The 25,455-nt window shown below is 34.7% G+C and overlaps 1 protein-coding gene across 2 annotated transcripts; it reads right to left on the reverse strand.

Moving 5' to 3' along the window:
* Positions 1–629: 629 nt before the first annotated feature.
* On the reverse strand, positions 630–24,832 carry LOC113231757 (carbonic anhydrase 1). 2 transcript variants are annotated; one of them, XR_003310576.1, is made up of 7 exons: positions 24,716–24,832; positions 20,363–20,512; positions 11,857–11,995; positions 10,926–11,122; positions 9,831–9,970; positions 8,070–8,149; positions 963–1,049 (listed from the first exon to the last, which is right to left on the reverse strand). XR_003310576.1 is itself a non-coding variant. In XM_026466265.1 (6 exons), exons 1-6 carry the CDS (start codon positions 24,789–24,791, stop codon positions 924–926), a joined length of 828 nt encoding a protein of 275 aa, XP_026322050.1. In that variant the 5' UTR covers positions 24,792–24,832; the 3' UTR covers positions 630–923. The 2 variants fall into 2 exon arrangements, 1 of the variants encoding a protein (XP_026322050.1); XM_026466265.1 differs by lacking the exon at positions 8,070–8,149 and having other exon boundaries at positions 630–1,049.
* Between the last annotated feature and the right edge of the window lie 623 nt (positions 24,833–25,455).

Here is a 25,455-nt window from a genome sequence, read left to right on the forward strand (position 1 = left end):
TTTTCTCTGTACATTATGTTACTGAATAAACAATTTTATTTTATTATAATATCAAGTGACGGGACGAGCAAGTCGTGCGTCTGATGGTAAGCTACACGCCTGTCCACAAGAGTCTAAATCACAAAGTACTGAGAAGCACTGCCACTGCGCCCGGCCACCCTGAGACATAAGTTGAAATCCCGTGTGCCTGTAATTTCACCAGCACCCTTACCCTTCAAAACTGGAACACTGTAATGCTGAAATTACTGCTTGGCGGTAGAAATAGGTAAGGTGACAGTACTTTCTTGGACGAACTCTTTCACAAGGAGCTCTACTGCTAGGTCTACTGAACAATATCGATATGATATCGGATATGAATATCCGCTGAAGTTTCAACCCTACTGTCCTTCTGTCTAGGATTTGTGTGTTGCCTGTTTCATTTCGTAAATTAATCTATGAAGTCTGGTCGAGAAGTAAAAATCCATGTCAAAAACTATTTTTATGAATCCCTTTTTCGTATACGATTTTGTAAGCACTAAAAAGTATTAAGTACAATAAATGTTATCACATTAATAATTCTGAACTAATTCAATTTTATTAAAAAGAAAGGTTTCTAAATTAATTATATTATAAAATTAATAATCCAACTCAATCTTTCAAAACAATTCGTAGTTACGATAATAAATCAATATTAATTTTCTCTAACAGTGATTTTAAGAATCACTCAGCACTCAGCATGTACATATATGGATATAAAATTTAAATACATACATAAGTAGAACACCAAATTCATATTTGTTTACAATAGATGTTATGTATTGGACCCGTGTATTTACATAATAATAGCTCACAAATAATAAAATGTTACAAACGTAATAAGCAATTGACAGTATTTTATGAAGAAATATCGGCTTGTCAGTAGCAATATAATGCATTAGTTTATCTCATAGTTTCGCCTTGGCTTGTTTTACGTAGATAACGGAGTGACCAGGTGGGTGGCGCTGGGTGGGTCTCACGTTGCGTTCAATAGGCTGACTGTTCGATCCTTCCAATTGCCGGAGAAGATCCATCTGAGGAGTATAAGGAGTAATGTAGATCGGCAAAATGCAATATATTTCGTTTTTCCTATGTTTATTTACTACATTAATTAATGAAACGCGCGACGGTGATTCTACGGTATAACTAATCGTAGGATTTATTTGATATTAGACTAAGGTATTTATGAGATATGTTATGAGATATCGAACATTACATGCTTTCCAATATAATTAAAACAGTCTTATTAAATGGATTTCAAACTCCTGTCTGAAAGGAGACCAGTGCCCAGCAGTGGGACGTTAAAATGGGTTGATGATGATGCCGATATATCATGTCATATAACAAGTTTAACGGCACCATACATATTACACGCGGTCGTTATACTAAAGGGACATAGTATTACCCCTTACTACCTTCGCTATGACCTATAATAATACTTTTCGACTTACGAGAACAATATTTACCGCACGTCCTTAAGAGTTGATACAAGCACTACAACTCTGTTGTGCAATTGGATTCACAAGAATTTAATGGCTGGGCGTTCTTATATGTATACTTAGTAGGGAGGCATTACGCAAACTTAAAATAATTATAGATCCGACATTAACTTATTAATAATAATTCCGTTCACATTTCACAATGTATTATTCCTAGAGTTCAAAACATTTGACTCAAAATAACGTATGTTCTTCTTACTCCACCTAAAGGCACTCGCAGACATTCAAAGGCATTTATTATTCCTAGAGTTCAAAACATTTGACTCAAAATAATGTATGTTCTTCTTACTCCACCTAAAGGCACTCGTTGATACTCAAAGGCATTTGCAGGCACTCGCAGGTACTCAAAGCACTCGCAGGCACTCGCAGGCACTCGCGGGATCTCGCGTGTACTCGCGGGCTCTCGCAGATACTCCAAGGCACTCGCAGGCAGTCAAAGGCACTCGCACGCACTCGGAGGCACTCTCACGCACTCCTTGCTACCTAGCACATCTCTGGTGGAATTGCAGCCTAATCGAATCTTGGATGTTACATTACAGGCGAATGCTCGTCGGTGAAGGAGGTAGTTTCTAATGTAATGCTCAAAAACGAAACTTGAATGTTACATTACAAGCAAATGCTCGTCGGTGAGGGAGGCAGTTTATAATGTAATGCTCAAAAACGAATCTTGAATGTTACATTACAGGCGAGCGCTGGTCGGTGAGGGTGCGACTTTAAACATGTGTTTTTAGAATATTTGTCTGTACGTTTGTGCACGCTAGTCTCCATCAATAGCTAACGCAATTTAAATGCCATTTTCAGTGATGTAATGAGATAATCTGGGCTAACATTTAGTTAGTGTTTGTTTTATTTACATCGATTGACAAATAAAGATATTATGTCAATTTTATGGCGCGTCTCGCGCGCTTAGTCACGCACGGTCAAGTCAGAACGAAGTACGTGGTCTATCCTAAAGGTTAGATATACGTGAAAATAAACACAAAAATATTAGTCCTCATTAGATGTAAAAAAATCTATAATATGATATACCTAGCTTTAACTGAAAAGACTACATAACACAGGACGTTAGATGTCAGGTCTATCAGAATATCATGATTACCGGAAATTGGAAATTGATATTATTTCTTGTGGTTTTTAACATCTTAGCAGATGGGAAATATCATATTTCTGTAAAAGTATTCCATTATTTCCATGACTTATTGTTTGTACTTATTATGTGGTATATGATACATTATAAATCATAGCTAAAGAAAAAATACGGTAATTGCAATAGGTAAGAAAAATTCATTACACTAATTGTCGTGTCGCGAGCTAAATAACATGACTTAAATTTTGATAGTTAAGTTCGCAGATAAATTTTGAAGCAAAGTATCAAAAGTGTTTAATCGTAATTACCGATTAAATCGTAGATTGTTGCTGTTGCTGCGGGGAGTATGGATTGTCCGGAAGCATTATCGAGAGTTGTAATATACTGTTCCACATCCGAACTCAAGGAGGCAACTTAGCAAACCTTTTCACGTGTCCAGTCAGGACAAATTTAATGAGCCATTCCCCGACGTCCAGGATGCTTTCAATATACAGTATATTAATATAATAGCTTGAGTCGTGCAGATCTTGACATATATTTTGACAGTTTAACCCGTTATAAAGTTGAATTTTTTTGGACATTAAAATGTTTATTTTTTGTATATTTTTATCTAATCTAAAAATATAATGTAAGCAATAGGAATTAAATATATATTTTAATAGAAAAATGTAGAAATAGTTTATTATTTTAATTATGTTGTTTTTAAGTGATTATTACAATGGTGTGTTCGGCTGTAATTGGCTCACATACTAGTCTTGTATGATTATAATAATGTATGTAAAGTTTAAGTTAAGTATTATAAGTTGTTGCTGAACCAATCAATACATAAAATAAAATAGATGTCAAAAAATCCTTTTTGTTCATGATATTCTGAGAATTCGGAACCTATACAAAAATGTATTTTTGGAATTCAAACCATTCTTCCATTTCTACACTATATTGAACATAGCTTTACCCTTATCATTACCGTGGAACTTGGAAAATAGACTTATTGACGTAACAAAGGCAGTTTGCTTGGGACAAAGGAGAATTTATACTGGCCATAAAACGTATTTTGTACAGTGGGAAGAAAGAAAGAATTTGATGAGATCGGAAAGACGGACTACATAAAAACTGTCTTTAGATTTTCCGATAAGCAAACTGCAGAAACAAATTTGTTCCTACTGGACAATGAATTATCTAAGGTAGTAACTTGTAATTTAGTAATATAAAAATCTTTATAGAAATTTATCATGTCTCCTAATTAAATAAAAAAGTTTTAGGTACATCGCCTGGTGGCCTTGACTTCAAAACTAGTACGGTATAGTGGGAACTTGGGTATCTGGGAAAGCAAATACTTCATGGATCCTTCACAGTAAAAAAACTTATTATCAAGACAGGTATTATAATTCTATTGTACAAATTAAATGAAAAGAAACACTGCGTGTGCGTGTGCGTGAGCGTGAGCGTGTGCGTGTATGTTAATGTATCTATTTTTAGGGAAATAAAATGTTTTATATTTTTTGTTGATTTAAAGACTGTCATGACTGTTGAATGCGTTTCTAGATATTTTTTACCTCGCTAGATCGGAAAGGTTTTCTTTCTCATTTGACATCTGCGCACAAAAGCGTTTTGTTAAGGTTTTTGAAATTCGAACTGTGGTGCACCTAACTTTTTCTTTCGATGTAATAATGATGTAATGTGATATAAATTCTTTGGTTTATTTTATTCTTATTCTTGTTGACGTTAAATTGACAACGATAATTAATTTTGTTTATTAAACTATTATATTTCACAAACAATAAAACTGAGTGTATATAATTTTTGATGTATGAATCAATAAAACTGATTTGTTATAGTTCAATTGTTTTTCTTTCATCTAACATTTTTCTCGCTATAGTGAGGTGAAAAGTTGTGTGTTTCGCTCGGCAGCAAAGTTCTCTTGCTTCACGTCTTTTGAATCCGTCAATCTTAGAATCCGCTTGCTCAGGTTTCAATAAGAGCACTCGCAGCAACAACAACTTCGCACCCTTGCATAACTAATAACTATTGTGGAGTTAAATTTGTTATATAATTTCGAGTACGTAATCGGGACTTTTCTTTGTATTAAATACCCATTTCTTTATTTTGCCTTTCTGATGTTTAAATAATATTTTTATATTCTTTACAGCAATGGACCCGTTAATGTCTTTTATATGCAACGAGTAAAACCGATCGCTCAGATACGTTGTCATGTCTAACGTCCGCCATATTGTCTTTTCGGTTATGTTATTTATTATAGGTAATCTGTAGTCTGCGATGACTCTTATACGTACAATATCAAATTTTCACTCAACTAATATGAATAGATACCCACAGAGAGTTACGTACCTAACATTAATCTTTATCCTCGTGCTATATGCAGTATAAAAATCATGACATAAAAATTACATTAAATATGTTAAAAAACCTCAACAGATTTTTTTTTATAATAGTAAGTAAAGTGACAGGACGGACCAGTCACGCACCTGCTGGTGAGTGACACGCTTGTCCATTACAGTTGCAGTGCCACTCAGAGCTATAAATCACAAAGATCTGAGGGGCATTGCCACTGCGCCCGTCACTCTGCGACATAGTTGACAAGTGCCATTTGCGTATAATTTCACCAGCACCCTTACCGTTCAAAACCGAAACGCAGTAATGTCAGCTTGGCGGCAGAAATTGGTAAGGTGACAGTATTGGACGTATTCTTTCACAAGGAGCTCTGCTGCTACTAAGCTACTAAATTACTGTCTACAAGTAAGTACACACATCAAAGTGTCTATGGATCAAGGTATTTTTTAATCACTAAAAAACCTGATTTTCAGTAATTGGCAAAAACGTGCTTGATCCGCATACACTTTTGATATGTACATTTTATTGAATGATATATTATGTTTTAACGGTTCTGTATTTATTCTTTTTTTTCTTATCTTACTTCATCTTGTAACTTATTCCCTGTAAGTGATAAATATATAATTGTGCTTATTTAACTGAAAATGTGCTTAATTAACTAAGACAACAAATCAAAAAAACCCTGTATGAAGAGCTCGTAAAATATTGATTTTAGTGGATTGGATGGACGAATCTAAATGAATTTGTACTCATGGTTTTGAACAACATTTACGTTTTTTTTATATTTTCTTTTTTAATTATTTCGCTTTGTTTTTAGTGTTATTACTATCATACATTTAAATCTCACTTTAAGTCGTACAATATAAAATCTCTTGTGATTGTGCTTATTGGGAAGAATTTGACTTCCAAGATATAGTACCATAATAGTTTGGAAGTCAGAGCGTCACGATGTTGTAATATTTCATTTATTCGATAAATAAAGATTATTATTAACGAAAGTCGACCCTCTCCCAAGGCGAGCCAAAATCGTCTAAAGTTATCCGCTCCCGTAGTACTTAAAAAAATGATCACCTCGTTTGTGGCTAACTGGTCATGTAGCCACCATCCTGTTGATGGTCGCAAACAATAAATGGTACTTATTTCCTTTCTTTGTGCATTTCTTGAACACCATGATTTAAAAGGCGGCTCTCGTAAACATCTATAAATTAATTTCTACATTGTAATATCGAAATTAATCTGCCCACCATTGTATCTTTCAACAAAGTAAATTGCTCCCGGATAGGGAAATTAATTTCGTATATTGATGCCTTATGTACTGGAGTATACCTCTTCAATTAAGTGTTTGTAATCGATATAGTGTGTTAGTCAGAGGCGAAAATGGCACAGTATCAATTTATAATTCTGTAGTCATGGGCATATATTGTTATATGTCGTGATTAATGTAGGTACAGAATATAGGTTTTTAAGGTAACAACCAAATAAATGGTAAACCATTTGTTAATTAGCAGCAGAAAACCTCGTTGTGAAAGAGTTCGTCCAAGGAAGTACTGCCACCTTACCTATTTCTGCCGCCAAGCAGTAATGTTAGCAATACTGCGTTCCGGTTTTGAAGGAAGGTGCTGGTGAAATTACATGCACTTGGGACTTGTCAACTTATGTCTCAGGGTGACGGGCGCAGTGGCAGTGCCCCTCAGATCTTTGCGATTTAAAGCTCTGAGAGCTTACCATCAGGCACACGATTCATTCGTCCCGTCACTTGATATTATAAAAAAAAATCTGTGGAGGTTTTTTGACATATTTAATGTAACTTTTATGTCATGATTTTTATACTGCACATAGCACGAAGATAAAGATTTACGTTAGGTACCTAACCCTCTGTGGTATCTAGTCATATTAGTTGAGTGAAAATTTGATATTGTAAATATAAGAGTCCCCGCAGACTACAGAGTTTGTATTGGTCTAGTTCAGCCATGTCCTTAATTAGTATGAAGATGTATGAAAGTGTGCACGTTATAATGGTTCGGTATTGGCGATAAATAACTTTGATGGGCCACTCGATTGCCTTCAAACTGATCTGTTAGCGAAATATATATATATATATATATATATATATAATATAGACTGCTAAACCGGTGTGGCGGCGCGCTTCCACGCGAGCACAACTACCGATTTTTAGTTTGCTGATGCACGCAATACCTGTGTTTCTCTTTTTGATCGTTTTTCTGAACAATTTGATTGCCCTCCGTCCATTTGAATTTTTCACTACGCTCTTCACTACTCTCATCGAAATCAGCTTATTAACTAGCAACATTTTTAGAGAACAATCGGGCGACTATTCGCTGGTCTGCGCACTTAATATCAACCAGATTGTTTAGTTGGTTCAGTGTGTGAACTGCCAGTCCAACCAAAAGCGGGGGCCCCTGTAAGTACCTGAGATAGATAGACGGTTGCACTTTTTAAATTAACAATTGAATCACCTAGATTATTATAGGTTTAAAAAACCTCTGTCTTCATCGTAATCTTTTATTTATCGGGAGATAACGACTCAAAACACACACAACTAATGACGATAAATTTATTTTTGCTCTTTTTCAATAGGGGTTGAAAATTTTAAAAGTATTGCGTGCAAGCAAGCAAAAGTTATAAAGACAAACCTTTGCGTTTACATAGTATACCTATTATTTCATTGCTTACCATGTTTTGATATTCTGTAAAGATTAACTTTACGAATTGCGACATCAAATCCAGATACGTCGCAAAGGTTTCCTTGTCGCATACAAACGGTTTTTATATTTCTTGATTTTCTGCCAAATTTATATTTGTACGAAGAAATATATTTGGTACTGTTTCTTTCGTTTGCGGTAAATATTTAAAAAATACTGCAGTATTATAAATTTGGAAAAATTTACGTGCAGATATTGTTCATTCGTTCAATACTATAGGTACCTATGTAGATCGTTCGTGAATTACGCAATTCCGTGGTTTTGCCTAAGACGTCAGTGTAGTTTATTTACCATTACTTAGGACATTAAAACAACTACTGAAAATAAATGAGCGACTTGAAATATAAATGAAACATGCAAATGAGGTATATGTTAGAATTGTAGATCTGTTACTTGTTTAGGCAACTGGAAGAAGACCGTGATGAAAGACGTTTGAACCTTTTGGCTTAGGTCCTCTACACACAGCTGGACAGCTGAGATCAAAATGGTATGTTTTTGGTTACAGAGGCTGGCTTTAAGACAGTAAACATCCAGGCAGTAATGTACAAGAACATTCAGTATTACTTTAATTTATTTTTTATTTGTTATACTGTTTTTTTTTTTCCATAATTTTATTAACCCATTTGCGCCCGCCGTGCCCAATCGAGGACACTACTTTGAGTACCCGTAATTTTTTTATATTACTATTAATACTCATTACAAAAGTGTATATGTAAAGTAAAATAGTGGATCTTAATTTTATTATTTAAAAAAATTGTTTAGAATTAAATAAAAGTGGTTTGACTGTTCCTTTTATGGGGTTAACTTACGCACACGTGAAACGCTAAAGTTAGTTGTTTTTCCTGTATGTTATTACCAACAATTTATTTCTTTTTTTACATATATTGTTGAAATGTATTCGTATACTATAAAATAAAAATTATATAATTGAGTTAAATAGTGTTTTGACAACTTCAGACGGTGGTATATAACGGTGTCCCCAATTGGGGCCATTGGGCGCTTATGGGGTATTTTATTAGTTTTTCATCTATAAGTAATTTTCAACGAAATAATGACACAACAGGTATTTGGCAGCCACAATTATTACTATGGGCTTCAGAAAGCTATTGAAGCTGTAATGGATGACAGAGACCATGATGTGGAGATAGATTTAGGGGGCATTTCCCCTGGAACTGAGGGCGCTCACCAATGTAGAAGTACTATTCTTATGTAACAAGATCTAATAATCTACGGCAAACTGGTTATCGAACAACTGAAACTGTCTGCAAAGGAAAAACTAAGAAATATCTACTTGACCAGATTTGTAATACACATGTAGAGTAAAACCGTGCCAATTTTGACTATCGATTTTACCCAATCAACCAAATTCTGTTTTTTCCATGGCTTGACAATAGTATTTGCACGATGAGCTCTGATTATGATAATGTCCTTTCTCTGGTGAAAGTAAAAAGATAAAGCACTGTGAATAAACAGAAAGCTGACGTGGGTATCCTGCGTGATTTAAAACGTACCAGCAGGATAAATCAAGCTGACCAATCTTTTTGTATCGCACTGCCATTCGAGGCAAAAACTGGTGGTGTTGTTCCACTACAAGCTGCACCTAGCACTAGCTAATACATGGCGTTTACACCTCCTGACCAATAATACGAAGCTAGATCAGCTACATCAGTTAAACGGTTACATCACGTCACTATTGGAGAAACAAATACTCAAAGTTTACATCCAGCAGCTTCTTTGGTGCTAAATCTACAGAACATTGGTGTTGATCACTACGCTCAGAAGTTGGCTTAACAGTTACGATGTGCAAAAATAGCTGTTGAGCCACAAATAAGCGCGTTGGCAATATAAAAAATGCGTCAAGTCTTTGTGCACCGACAAATATTGTTACAAATTTTTTGACACCGCTTGAACCCATTGTCCCCATTTGAGGACGGCATTTTTTTTCATACAAAATAAAATAAAATCTTTTTTTTCTTCATAATTTTCTCATAACTAGGCTATTTTGTAAAGGTTCATAAAAAAATTTTACTATTTTTAACGCTAATTTGTATTTGGGCGTTAATGGGTTAACTATAGCGTAGACGCCCTTGATTATATTAATGCAAGCTATCAATTTTCATGGATTCAGCGTATAACCTAATCATATTCTTTTACCTGTTCGGTGCCAATCTGTACAGGCTTCTCGTAAATTATCCAGGTGACGCATTCGGTGTAGGGTGGCGTTGTGAGCGAACCTTTGTAGGTTACGTAAGTACCTTCGTACAGATCATCGCGCTCCATCCATGCTAAAGAATCTGTGGAAATATATTGGTTAATGACTGATGTTTGGTACTTCGTCCCTGGCTTCCAAAACTGGTTTGGCAAAAAGTATTGTAAGCAATGATATTATACTTGTTTATGGTCACCATGTTTCAATCTTATCCATGCCAAAATATTAATTCAAGGTCGACACTCGCCCACCTTTCCCTTTCTAGAATTTTGACAGTTCGTCGTATTATCGTGATATTAAGGGGTCTACAGACCGAACCATGACCGAACCCACCGACCCGGGTGAGATGGTGTCTGCGGCTGTAGTCCTCTTCATATTTTTAATCAAAAATTCTAGTGTCTTTCAAAATATTTTTCAACATTTACATTTTTTAGCAAACAAATATCTTGTGTTCTTGTATTCTAATAAGAGCCAAGCAAGTACAGACAAGTCCAGCTTCGTGCTTCATCTAAGCGCTCTACGTGGGTGAAGCATGGGGCACTTACAGGTCCTTGTGCTTCAATTGCCAGAATTTGTAAACATATTTGCCAACATGTCTAAACGCCAGAAGCAAATGACATGAGTAATTTTCCCAAAATTTAAATGAATAAAATATCAATAGAATAATTTTATGAACTTCTCATAAAATTATTCTCGTGCTACGAGTGCCATAATAACAATACAATTTATTTTATTGTGAAGTGTATTATCATGACTGTATAAGAATTGTTATCAGTTGGAGCAGAAGGACACGTGGGTATCCCATACTTCACCTAGGTAGAGCATAGGTCCGAACACAAAATAAACTATATATAATAAATTATATAACTTTATATGTATTTTTTTATAACGTGCCGTTGCAATAAATGATTTCTATTTATATTAAATCCCTTTGTCACTACAGAGAAGACGGTCTATTACGAGTCACGTCGTAATGTGACACTCTAAAATAATGCCCTTAATAATAATCGACTTGTAGAATAAGTTTGTTTTACACCTACCAGGAGTAACCTGCACAGTCTGGTCTCTCATCTTAATACCCTGTATACCCTCGACGAGCGTGTCGAATCTTGGGTTGGGAGCGTCTACCGCTTCGAGGAGGAAACCCACTACGGCGAGTCCGTCTGGGTGACCTACCGCTGCTTCCAATGACTGGTACTTGCGGTTGTAGTGAACCAAGTGACATTCTGCCGCATATCTGAAATAAAATAAGTTTGATTTCATTTAGTGGTAAATATTTCTAAAAAATTGTACGCACAGCTGGGCAGTATTTGAATTGTAGAGTAATAGCAGTAGAGCTCCTTGTGAAAGAGTTCGTCCAGGGTAGTACTACCTCTATACCTTTGGAGGGGAAGGGTGCTGGTGAAATTACAGGCACATGGGACTTGTCAACTCACTTACGTCTCAGGGTGACGGGCGCAGTGGTAGTGCCCCTCAGATCTTTGCGATTTAAAGCTCTGAATGGCACTGTAACTGTTATGGACAGGCGTATAGCATAGTATAGACCATTAGGTGCACGACTTGTTCGTCCCGCCATTTGATGTTATTAAAAAAAAATCTAGTAGTTGAAAGGCGTATTTGTATTTCACAAATACATGCCCAGGAATTCGTTCTTTTGTAGAATTCAATAGCTTCAAGATATAAGAAATAGTAAATGCATATACGTATGCATTACTTGTACTCGTAATAGAGCCTCCATGTTCTACCTGCGTACTGTGGCGTAAGGACACTTCGAGCTTAGCTCTCTGCTGCACCTTGGCCTATGGCTTCGGTACTTTTGACTTTACTTAGAGAGTACTAAAAAAACCGACCTCAAAAGTATGTGGAATTACATCTATTTGCCAAGTTATAGTTTATATATAATACACGTCGGAAATGTAATAGGCATCACTGAAACATAAGTGTTTATGCGCATAAGGTTTATTTTCTTACCCGTGTCCATCGAGTACGTGCTCGCACCCAGTGTAGTCATCAACCGACCAATGGAAATGCATCTGCTCAAAGACATATTCTCCGCAGAGAGGCCCGCCGCTGAGTCTTGGACGATTTGGAGTGTCGAATGTGAAGTATGCTGCAATTAAGGGCAAAAAATGTATATATTACCATCACTGTAATAGAGGGTTAGGGAGATATTGCGTAGTGACTACGTCAGAAAAGGTCAGACAAGTAAAATTTTGTATTGTTTGAATTTAATTTACGAGTATAATATACTTGCACCACTCAAAGATGGCAGATGTAGCAAGTACGATCCGAATAACCTAACCGATCAGTCGTTGCACGGTCTGTCAGTACAAAGGATGTCCAGGGGTTCAGTCTTGTGCCTCTGGAGGAGGAGTATCACGTCGAACCTCCACAGACGACCAGGGGGCCTACTATGAGCTCTTAGAGCAATCCTATTTAAGCCTGTAAGTTGGATTGCCTGTCAAATTCGGACCTCACAAAAACAATTTACTGTCCATGCAGTTTACGTTCCCCATTCGAAATCCGTTCACCCTTTCTTTCATAGTAAAATCGTGTCATGACGTGTCATATGGCAAATGGCGGTCTCATCTGTCAAAATAAGCAATTAAAATAAAGTTGCTACGTGACTAACTTTTTTTAGATTTGTTACATTTTTAAGAAATTTCGTTTAAGTTTTATTTTATTTATATATTTCCAGTTTCATAATTATTTGTTGTCTTTTAGGCTATATAGCCGATTGTCAATAAATAAATACTATTAATTAACTATTGAGCGTTTTTTGAACGTTTTAGTTCAAGTTTCCAATCATTAACGTATTGTTGACAAATTATTGGCATGAATGTTATTGCAATTTTTGAATAGAATTTTAATAATTTTATTGACTTAGCGAAAACATAAAATAATGTTTGAGTAGTGCCTAATTTTACTTTAATGCAATCAATGAAAATGTACGAATACAAGATACGTTCCAATTATGTTATCAAATTGCAAACTCACCTTATTCATTTCAATGATAATGACTAGATATGACATGTAATTTTGTCGTACGACAAATTGTAAAGTATGATTGAAAGTTGCCGATATTACAAAACAGCGCAATAAGAGTGATTAATAATAAAATTAATAAAAAAAGTATAATTATTCTCATTTTGAACACAATCGGTCAATGGTGCTTGAACGCTCCCAGGGTAGTACATTTGTCTATTTTTTTCATATAATTTAGTATGTAGTTCCATCTCGCTCTTGTTAGACGTCAGCTAGCCAGCCAGAGACAATAATTAACGTTTAAAAAGTAAAACTCATCATCCTGTCATGCCATTCCCGTTCAACTTTGTGTAGGTGATGATACGAATGATACGAATTTATGCAAGTTAGTTTTACCACGTCAAGTGAATTGCTTGAAACTTGGCTAGCTGCTTATAAGCTCATAGCAGGCCTCCTGACTCACTGATTGATTACAATGACAGAAATTCAAATTTAGGTCGACTTTCTTTTGAACAAAAGAGAGGGCAGTATTGACTAAACTTCTGAAGAGAGAAAATGACTCCGCTTGGACGTCCTATAGTCATACAGACAGATCATACAGCCATTGAAAGCAAAATTAGCTGACTTTAGATTAAGTATAACGTGATTATTAATGTTTTCAATTGTCTTCTCGAAAAGCAGGAAAATTTCCGCAAGCGATCTCATCAAAACCCCAAAAGTGATGATTTTTTACTAATGATACTGTTAAAGCCAGTGTGTGCGATATTTACTACCGCTCTGATAGTACATCCGCCACTCACTGGATTTTTGAGATTCTATAGTTGACAATCTTAACTATGACAACAATTCGAATCAATGTATCGCTTAAATTTCGTTTGCGTTGTACCCTGCAATTCCTATCACCATTAAACGAGTTATACAAGTTGTAATACAAATATTTTCAAGTTGCAGTGCTCGCAAATAGAGTGCAAAATTGCACAAGAATTTGTCTACCGGCAATTTAGTATCAGCTTTATTATTATCTTAAGTAAAGTTCAAAACAGCAAGTATGTTGCCCTGCGTGTGTATTTTATCAGATTGTTGAAATAGGTTGTTTACAGGGAGTTCCATTATCCGCAACAAATCAGACAGAAGATAGATAGATATCTTTGCTTTTTCTTGTATTTCTTAAATTTAGCTTTCATTTCGTTTGTTTGTTTCTGAAAAGATCAGAGAGATCGAAAAGATTTGTTGATACGAATATACGAATACAATCACGCACTTTATATATTTATTACAAGAATATGTATTTATTTTTATTTAGCACTTTTTAAAATTACTACGATATTTTTCTTGAAATAAATTTCAAAAATTTCAATTTGAAAAAAATTTCTTGAATAAAGAGATAAAACTTAAACATATCCGACAAAAAATCGTGGAAAGATTATTTTCACGACAATTTTATTTGCAGCTTCGACCGATTTCCAGGAGGAAAATTACAATTTTAGACATGGTCATTTTTGTCTACCTTCTACTATAAAAGCTTTTGTTTTCGTATTAAACGTCAATCAGTCTCAATCATTTCTTTATTCGACTAATAATTCTTATATTTTCTGTATTATCGCCCTGACAACATTATCTGAAATTTTTTTAATCCTTAATATTTTTCGGTTAAATTTTTAGACACGCTGCTGAATACCATAGTTTTGATATCTATGACACTATCTTATCTGTTTTTTAACGACACATGTACTCTGATTTATGTAACAGCCACATTTTACGTGTTAATGTAACAAATATATTGTATTAGAAAGTTTTATATTTTTTTGTTTCTAAGGTTGTTTAGATAGTACTAAATGTTTTTCATAGACACCATTTTAGTACATTTACTTGGCAAATAAAACAGATTTACAAGAACACTTGTCACTAGTGACCGTGTAAAATATTTGTATTCAAACTATTATCCCTCTTTGTGAAGTCTATAAACAAAAAGACAAAGATGACAGATAAATGATGGTTGAAGCAAGACCGATGTTTGCGCATTAATGTAGCAGACACCAATGGCACCGACATAGCAGCGAGGTGAACGTCACAGGCGTAGAATCCTAAATAAAGGCTAGAAGAAAAAATAAACCGGGACCCTAAATTGTTTAATACATATATATATACCCCTTGTATTTTTAAGTGCTAAAATACTACATTGTTAAGGTTTCCCCCAATCAAGCAACATTTGTATCAAAACCCGTGTCGCCACATGCACACATTTGAAAACGTAATCTTACATTAGTACTAAGATGACATAATTTAGATAGGTTAAAAATTATCAAACGAAAATAGACAATAATAAAAAACATTTGGTAAAAAAAGTTTAAACTTATTTGGATCTAATAAGATTTTATTATTACTAGTCACATAAAAGCTAACAATCTTATGAACATAAACTTCTTGGAACAAAAGCAAAAAGGTGACAATCTACAGATAGGGATTCACATCCCTATCTGTCGATATCATTTAAGTGTCACCACTTAAATGATATCGACATTATGTTTCGTAACTAGCGGAATATTGAACCAAACATTGCTTTATTCTTGCTATAATTAGGGTTAACCACGGAGTATATGGAAACGGCATATTTTTTAATAACGCACACACTCAATATAGCCCCGCACTAGGGAAACCCTGTATAGCGGGTGCCATGGACACACACATAGACAACCACAAATTACACCCAAACTCGTGAGAGAAATATATGTAGGCCATACAAATATTTCTCCCGGCCCGGGAATCGAACCCGAGACCTCTGCGTGGCAGTTCGGCATGGTAACCGTTCGGCCACGGAGGCAGTTTATAAAGCAATTTCTTCGAGAACTGACGCAGCTGACTTTCACACGTGCACATTTGTTACCAAATACGCATGTTTAACTACACGCAAATATTAATTAATATTAGTTACGTACACGCACACGCACACGCCTGCGTAGCTACATGCTACAATCACAGTATTATTGATTTATTATACTGTCATCGTACTTTCATTAACCTATTAGATTTCAAGTCAATCCGATCACTGGGAGGGTTGAATATTAAGACACAGTCATTATAAAAATCTTTATTCTCTCTGAAATATGATATATTTGTTCAAGAATTACCTCATTCTGAACTGACTGAACATGACAACACCTATAGCGTCGACGAGCTTGTGAAGAAAATGAAGTTACTTATTTCTGAAGGAATCATTTGTTTCATGAGAACTGTGCGAAAAATAACTGACAATGCTTCAAAAACGTTTTCATATTTCGATGTGGTCTATAAATTGTGAAGGCGACACTGAGTTTCATGTCATATATTACCTGATAAACCAAATTATTTCTTAATGAATTTTTCAGTTCTTATTCATATGTATTTAATGTGATGTCATGAAATGCATATAGCAAATGGTGCTACATTTAGTAGGTACCCAGCTTTTACCCAGCTTTGCCTGTTGCTTCAGCCCTATTTTCCTTTAAAAAGGATCCGGCGGGAAACTAAAAAAATCAATTCAAAAACTGCAAATGTAATCATGGCTGTGATAAAACTAATAACTCAAGCGGATGAAGGTAACGTATAATAAGCAAGTATCCCTACTACTATATATACGATAGTAATCATGTAGACAAGGGAAAGAAAATCTCCAATCTCATAAAGTCTTCGTTGGATACTCCACGAGCTTACGTGCATTGTAAAATTGTCGATACTGTACCTCATCTATTTATATTTCCTTTTTTTTCCAATAATACATCGTTTTTACTTAAATTGAAAATTAAAAAAAAAACACTATTGCGAGAGTTGGTACCAAACATTTAAGTAATCAAAATTGTTAGTTTTTAAACACCGGTAAACAATTTATGTTTACACATTGGTACCGCTGTACTAAAAAAATTGAACTTAACCAAAACAGGGTCTCTAAATACAGAGTTTCTACATATCGATAATTTGATTACAACACGCGGACCCAGTACCAAGTGTAATACGTCGCTAGTGCAAGCAATTCATCGAGCGTCATTCGAATTGTTCTTTTGACGGCGTCAATGGTTAGCAACCAATGTATATTGTTATTAATTGGTTGCAAGAAAATATTTTTGTTTCGAAATATTGGTATTGTATTGATCAAAATATTAGGAAATACAGAGTTTTAGTAGTTACCGATGAAATGGAATGACTCCCGGAGTATTTTTTAGATTTGGCTTCTTACGTGTCAGGATATAATGGCACGACACGGTATATTTCTATTTTTTCCACAAAATAATCTTGTATCACATTTGAACAACGACTGACGCACTATTGACACTCATATTAGTTCTTGAGCTAGGTAACGCGGGCCCCGCCCATAGACTATGGAAACCTATTACTAGTATTTATGTGGTCTGTAGTTTCCCCGGATTTACAAATTCAACTTTCTATAAGGACATACGGAAATGACGTTTAGCATACCAGCTTCAAAAGTGCATTAATAGTTTTTGATCAATCAAACTTTTTTAATCTAGAGCATTTAATACTGAAAATGAAAATTGGCTCGATTATACTATAACATGATTTTGATTTCCGGGTTATCATTTTCTAATTAAGTTTACTAAAATCACAACTACTGAAATCTATTGTGCCAACAACAGTTAATAATAAATATAGAAATGATCGGAACAACTTGTTTCGGTACTTATTGTGGAATCTTAGACATACATAGAAAAATATACAAATAATAATGTGTGATGAAATAGATAAAATCGCCATGTCAAAACAAACGACAAGAATTCATAAACTGCGAAATCTAAATTATTATACAAGGCATGTTCTTCCTCATACATTAACATATTATGAAAGGCGTTCTTGGAGATGCATGTTACTATTATGCTTAATAAATTGCAAAGCGACGTTTTCGATAAACTTCTGACTTCTGGTAAAAAGGTAAACCAGAAACATTTTAAACAGTTCTTTATCAATGTATTTGTCAAATTATGAAATTTAATGGTTATAAGTGTAAGTAGCGTAATTTGCGCGTAAATATTTTATAGATATTATAACACAATTATAAAACCAAACTATTATAATAAGTGCGACCACCTATTTAGTTCGGATTCACACCGCTAGATGGCGTCGTGATGGAATTAAAACGCGCTATCAAAGTGTTCACTGCAAATAATATCATCGGACATGGAATTTTGAATATGTGTATTCTGTTAGGGTGCTCAGCTGCTTTGATACCTCGCTTCCGAATTAGCTTCCAGTTGTGTGTGGGATTCCTTTCGAACGTGATAACTTGCTTCTACATAATCTGCTTCCACCTGTGGGACAGTTTTCGTACCATCCCTTCGGCACAATTGGTCTATTTTCCCAATCAGTCCACTTTCACTATTCGTCTACTTTCTCGATCGGTCCACTTGTTTTTCCGATTCGTCTATTTCCCATTTCATCTACTTTCCTGTTTGGTCTACTTTCCCATTTGGTCTACTTTCCCGATCGGTCTCCTTTACCGATCGGTTTACTTTCCCGATAGGTCTACTTTAATGATGCGTCTTCTCAGATAATCTCAGTACAGAGTACTAAAAAAACCGACCTCAAAAGTTCGTGGAATTACATCTATTTGCCAACTTTTAATGAAATCGGTTACCAGGAAGTGCGCGAATGCGGATTCACGCCTAGTTTGCCACACTTAGAGATGGAATATTTTCTTCACATTTAAATTCACCACTACTGAGGCATCTTCTTTCCAACAAAAAAATCCTCAAAATCGGTTCCCAAATGCCGTTGAGTTATCGCGAAACATACATAAAAAAACAGTCGAATTGTGAAGTTCCTCCTTTTTTTCAAGTTCGTTAAAAACAAACTGTCTAATTGATTTTGTTTTTTCAAATCATGGTTAACGTAAAGCGGCCATCGTTATCAAAAATATAAAAAATGTACTCCATGACAATCTGCAATTATGCAATTACAAACCGCCTTTGAAAATTTTTTTTGTAAAATTTCATTAACTTACTTTACATTTTATTAACTTGCAAGGTGGACTATTGGGACAGGTGGACCGATCGGGAAAGTAGACGAAATGAAAAATTGACGAATCGGGTAAAACAAGTGGACCGATCGTGAAAGTAGACGAAATGAGAAATAGACGAATCAGGAAAGTGGACCATTTGGACAAGTGGACCGATCGGGAAAGAAGACGAATAGTGAAAGTGGACCAATCGGGAAAGTAAATCGATTGCACCGAAGGGTGTAGTATCGGTCGTAGCTGCGCGCATAGTCGTAACCCCTCTACGTTTTCTGCTTCCACTTGTGGGACACTATCGTAGCCACCGCCTCTCTACGTTAGCTGCTTCCACTTGTGGAACAGTTTCGTAGCTTCGTAGCTGTAGATCGTCTCACTGTACTTGTATCTTCTAAGTTGCTGCTACATCAATAAACCTCCAGTATCTACAAATCTTCTGGATTTTATTTGCCGTACGCACGATCCCCTTACAATATTATTTTTTTCTTAGACGCCTGACAACATGTGATAGCAGCGATACATAAATCTTTTTGTGGTTTTTTGTTTTATTTTATGTAAACTATTTTACTTGTGAATAAACAATAAAAAAAAATGATTTTATCATTAAAACAAGACAAAACTTTATTTCCTAGCAATATCTTTGCTTTTGTGGTCAGGATAACGAAATATTAATAAATAGAAATTGGAATACCTCTTTATTAAAAACCAAAAATAGAAGATTATATTTCAAATTAAGTGTAAATGTGAACAACAAATCTAGAAACTGACAACAAAGAACTTAGAAATGTGTTGTGTAGTGTTACGAGATTATGTAAATATCACCATGTAGCAGTAGAGCTCCTCGTGAAACAGTTCATCCAGGGAATTGGGTGCTAAATTAGTTAAGGAGATAAGAAGTATGTAGATGGGGGCATTTGTGACACCCTCTATAAACAAATGAAGATTGTAAAAAAAGTAATATAAATCTGGGATAGTTCTTCGAAAACTATAAGATAACAAGTTTAAACACACCCATACATACAATAACTACTTTGTGTTTTATACATTGATTCCTCTTCAATGTTATCTTTTGTAACGTTTTATTATCACTGGCCACTTCGCCATTAAAATGAAAAAGAAAGTGAACGACATGACATCACTTAAGGATATAACAAAGTGAACTTATTGTCAGTAAATTACTGACGTTAATACACAGGAATTATAAATTTGCTTCATAAGTAAAATATTAAAGTGTTTTAAAAATACTTTTTGAGTTGTATTTTAGATTGATCCTTCTAATTAATGAAATCTGAGACATCTAAAATCGTACCCACCTAATTCATTGGCACCATATATATATTTATAGTTATCTAGGTACGTGGAATTTGTTATCGTAACATCGATCGTGCATTAAAAGTTAATTATCATGTTTTTTATTGGCTTTCGATTTGTTTGTTGAAGCGATCTGTTTTTTTTTTGTTAAAACGGCTTTAGAAGTCTTAACGAGATACTCACCAGTTTGGCCGTTGTTAAGCAACACTCCGTTGCCTTTGTTGTCCCAGTATCCGTTGAAGCGAAGCGGTTCGAGTGATGTCCAGGTCGGGCAACGTTGCAGGGAGATGGCGATGGGCGATTGCGATGCACGTAATTTTGATATTTGTTCAGCTGGAATAGTAAAGTTAGCCCAATTGCAAACATCTATGTGTAGGGTGACCCTTAACTCGTTCATAGACAATAAGGCTCAAGTCACAATGGCGCAGAGTCGAAGTGTCGCGACGCTTCATGTTTTTCGCCTATAGCATATTCATCGCTATTTTCCCATTATTAAGATACAAATTTGTGTCATACATATATGGAATTGCGCGTCGACGCGCGACGATGTGCGCCTTCGCGAAATCTATGATAGTGATGCGTTGTAGTTGAAAAACAGGACGCGACACGACGCTTCGACTCTGCGCCTAACAGCGTTTGTCATGTGAGTTGAGCCTGACAGCGTTTATCATAAAATTAAACATAAGAATATGATAGTACAATATTTCGTACGGGTAAGGCTAAAAAACCAACTACGAGCTTTACAGAGCAATTAGTGAGTGCGTTCTCTGTAGTTGCCGCCTATTACTTTTCTATAGTCATCTAAGACCCAGCAAGATACAATGGGAAAAGCGTTAAACGCCCTACTATGTTTATTGAAATGTACTAAACACGTGTCATACACAAGCAAGTATGCCCTCAGTTTTGTATGAAAAACGTATTTTTCTGGATACCTTATGATTATATAGAACACATAGCGCTAAATTTGAATGCAATATTTTCATTATAATGTACACTGGGAGTTTACGTGATCATAGGAATAATATTGTCCGGGTCTGAATCACTTCACATATTATGTACATTTTGATGTACATGGGTTCTTTGAAGGATAGGGAAGTATCAACAACGCACTGACAAAATTCAATAATTTACAAACGATGTACATATTATATTCAATCACTATAAGCAGAACGAAAAGTTCTGATATTTTTGTGTGTAGTATTATTTAAGTACTATCCATGAAAGCGTTAAAAGACAATTATGTGAAATTTTTAGGGGGCAATGCTGCTCGTTAGCACAGGCTTAATTTGCCTTGGGTTCCATCTGAAATCACGTAAAAAAAGCCGGCGTCAGTGTTCCTTAAATTTTGGGTCGTGAACATTTAGTATGGAACAATTGATTAATTTATAGCTATTTCAAAGGGGCTCCCATTGTAAAACTTGTTCGTATTGAAGAGTAGAAAGACACTTTAAAATTTTAATTCGTAGAACTTAAAGAATCACAAGTCACTTCTACTAAAATGGGTAATGACTCGTCGAAATCGCTAAGAAATATTCTGCTAAAAATACACAAAATCACTTTAGACATTTTTATCAAAACAGTAACCTACTGCGGTATGACTTGTATAACTTGGACCTTTTGAAGGCGGAGTGAATAGGCATTATTTGAGCGTGCAAGCTTCATCGTCGACCTTATCGTTATTTTCCGTTAAGTGAGATGGAAATCAAATATGCAGTTTTTTTTTGCTAAAATGTAATGTAATATATATGAAATGTTGATTAAATGAAGTATCTGTGTTCACTTGGTATATTATAGCTATTTTAATTCAATATAAGAGTTCTATAGGTTGTTCTAAAAGGAATGTCGTTGTCGTTATCTATATTATTATAATTCAAAAAGATATTGATTACAATAAACAAGTCACTAGCACTATGCTAAGTTGATTAACAATTAATGTCTGTAAGCTACCTTAGTAGTTCAGAAGTTACCTTATGAATTGAGGAACACCATCTAGTCTGAGAAGGGTTTAGTAGATTTTTGTAAATGTTAGTTACATAGAGAACAACAATTTGTGCATTAGAGAATTAAATGGAGCTGGAGACAAAGAGAAAAATATGTCAAAATAACGAAATTTCATTAATTGTTGAAACTCATTCCATTTTCTTTCAGCTTTGGTAAATTATGGGCATTATGTTTCAAAAATGTTTCTTTCATATACAAAATTAAATCGTCATTTCTATTGAAAAATATTATCTAAACGCTTCAAGCTCGGCTTAAGTGCTCTTCAAGTGACGAACCGTGAAAAAGGGATATTTGTTAATACTTGGGTACGGGAGTTTCGGGGTAACAACGGGGTAACAACTTGAATGTTCTGGAAAATTTTATTATTAACTGATTTACCTGTTTTTCCACGAATGTTCCGAGAATTTCGTATTTACACGGAATTAATTAACAAGTGATAGACGGGCAGATGGACAGAATGATGAACTCACGAATAGACAATTAGACATGGATAAACCGTATCTACTGTTTCCTAGTTTGACTAGTATTATAAGAGTGACGGAAATGAAAAACGTAACGGATTCTATTTGAAAAACGCAAACTGAGAAAAATATTCATCAACTAAAGGCAGAGCACCTCTTATATGTATAGACAATCAAATCAATCATTTCTCTAAAGTAAACAGTGTCAGTATTTTACAATTATTATAGTTACTATTATCGTTACAATTATTATTATAGTTACACATTATTGACACAATTATTATATATTTACTATATTAGTCGAGATATTATTAATAACAATCATAAACAACGAAACCTAGTTGTCACCGATATTATTTACAAAACAACGCCATCTACTGGCAGGATGACGGATTTAACTATACTGTTTAAGAGCCTGCAATAGGTGTAGGGCTGGTGTTGGTAGATGGGGTCGCTAACATTATGGAACTTTAGAAACGAGCTCTACGTATCAATTAAAAAAAAAAGTTTTTTTTGTTTTTTTCCAATAAGGGAACGGAAATCTTTAATTTTGGTGAACGCATAATTATTCTTGTTTACAACTTTCTTTTAGGCGACTTAGTGAAGTGTTGCTTTATAATTTAGGGGAAAGGTGTACGAGATGATCCTTGGAGGTAAGATGATCTTTTTCAATTGTAGCGAAACTAGTAACGTCATCTAAATATTTTCTACAGTAAAATGTAGGCCTCAATGTGTCCTCTTATCTGTCAATTCGTAATAGCGATGTGAGTGACGAGTTCATTTTTGTGGAAAAGGATAAAAATTGTGTGAGTTTGATCTAAGATAAAGTTGATTATAAGCTTCTTCAACTTCCACTTCAACAACTTCCATTCTAAGGCAACTTCCATTCTAAGCAACCAATTGCTAAGATTTTTGTGTTGGTGGCTTTGTATAATGCTCTATTTACTTTTTTAATAGCATGGTAACAGTAGATGGTATACAGATTAGTTTGCCGAACAAAAAATAAAAATAAGTAAATTGGGGCAAAATGATTTAGGTTTTGGTGTAAGAGATGAATCGTGGGGATCATCTTGTACTGTATATATTATTAATGTACTATTATCAATTCGTATGTTTTTCTGAGTACTGAAATCTCTTAATTTAATAATTTGCAATACGAATAAAATAGTAGAAGACTGGATTTCGTTTACATGATTGATCTCAATTGATAACAAATATAAATGCTTTTTCTTGTTTTAGACCTGGCCGCGTAATTATAAAAGAAAAACGAATCGTGGTGGGTGGTCGGAGGACTATGATCTAAAGAACTAGAGGTGTGAAAAGTAGGATGCCACATAGTTTGGCAAGTAAATAGGTCGCAGTATATACGCGTTATGTAAAAGACGGGCTAAAGTTAAAAATAAAGGGTCTGTTGGTTCAATGAAATATTAAGTTGAAAAAAATATGTATTCATCAGATGTGTTAAACAGGAAATCGAGCTCGTCAAGTACATTAAAGATATGCAGACGAGGATATATGGGTTATTGAAACAAGATGTTTTGTCAATGCCAAAAACAATATCGCCCAGCCTTAGGTACCTATAAGATATTAATTAATTAGGATTATTTGTTTTCGAAGTTCCGTACCGTGTTTCTTATACCTAGATTACATTAGTGAGATAGATAAATTTAATTAATCTGTAATTCTACGCTTTTACATATGCTTTAGGCTGAATATCTTATCTTTTAAACTACCACCATTCTTCCTTAAGGGAATCATCTGAAACACCTTTCCCCTATATATTATGTTTATATAGCTAAAGATTTTTCATACGTGAGGTCTAATGTTTGATTTTCTATGGACATTGTCTTTTTCCAGTTATTTGTTTATCGTTTGTTGACTTGTTCCAATAAATCCAATACGTGCTTAAGTTGACTAATTTTTTTATTAATTAAAAGCAAATTATATGAAACGTTGTGTCGCTTCGATCAGAAAAAGTCCTAAATCACAAAAATTAAATAAAACTCGTGTGATACTAATACAGACATTTTTTAAAAGGATTAAGAAAAAATAAAATACAAATAAAATTACTCACCGTCAGATTTCGTTGCAGTTTCATTTCTCGTCACACGGCAAGATTTAGGGTTGAATCTCATTAATCTTTTTTCCATTGTTTTTAATTCAATATTTACGTAGCAAGATCCGTTCAAGACTGGCTAGTTAACGAAAACAATTCAAACTTAGGCTGGCGTAGATTAGATAATAAATGAAAAATATTTTATCAACTTTTGATAGGCTGTGGACGGGTTGGATTATATTTGTAATCTCTTGTGAAGTATCGGGTTTCTAATACGCTTCCTATCGTTCCCTTTATCGACCACGACGTATTTTTATTGAGTTTATTTGTCGGCGGAAATTAAAATACCTTAACGTTGTTTGTTTATTTCTCGTCCTATTTGTGCAAAGCTTCACTTTGTGAACCAATTATACGTCATCGACAAGCTTGGTGGCCCAACGTTTTGCTGTGAAGAGGCCCCGGTTCTAAAACATTTTTAAAACGTGTATTGGTCTGAGTGTTCTGTGAGTTCCGTTGCTCTAGTAAATACATCCATTAAAGGAAATTCGTGGTTATGCGATACATTATTATTAATTTGTAGTCATAACTTACTTTATTTCCCCTTTTGTTTAATTACATAATAAAGAAAAACTCCTGGAACATTTTTATTCTGTTTCAATCACTATTTTCTACATGTAATGCAAGTAAAATTGATTCCATTAATTCCTCTTCCAGACACCTAAGACGAATTCGAATTAATAATTTAGTCTTTTAGATAG

The sequence above is a fragment of the Hyposmocoma kahamanoa genome, unplaced genomic scaffold, assembly GCF_003589595.1.
Source record: "Hyposmocoma kahamanoa isolate Upper Pololo Valley unplaced genomic scaffold, ASM358959v1 66, whole genome shotgun sequence".
NCBI lineage: Eukaryota > Metazoa > Arthropoda > Insecta > Lepidoptera > Cosmopterigidae > Hyposmocoma > Hyposmocoma kahamanoa.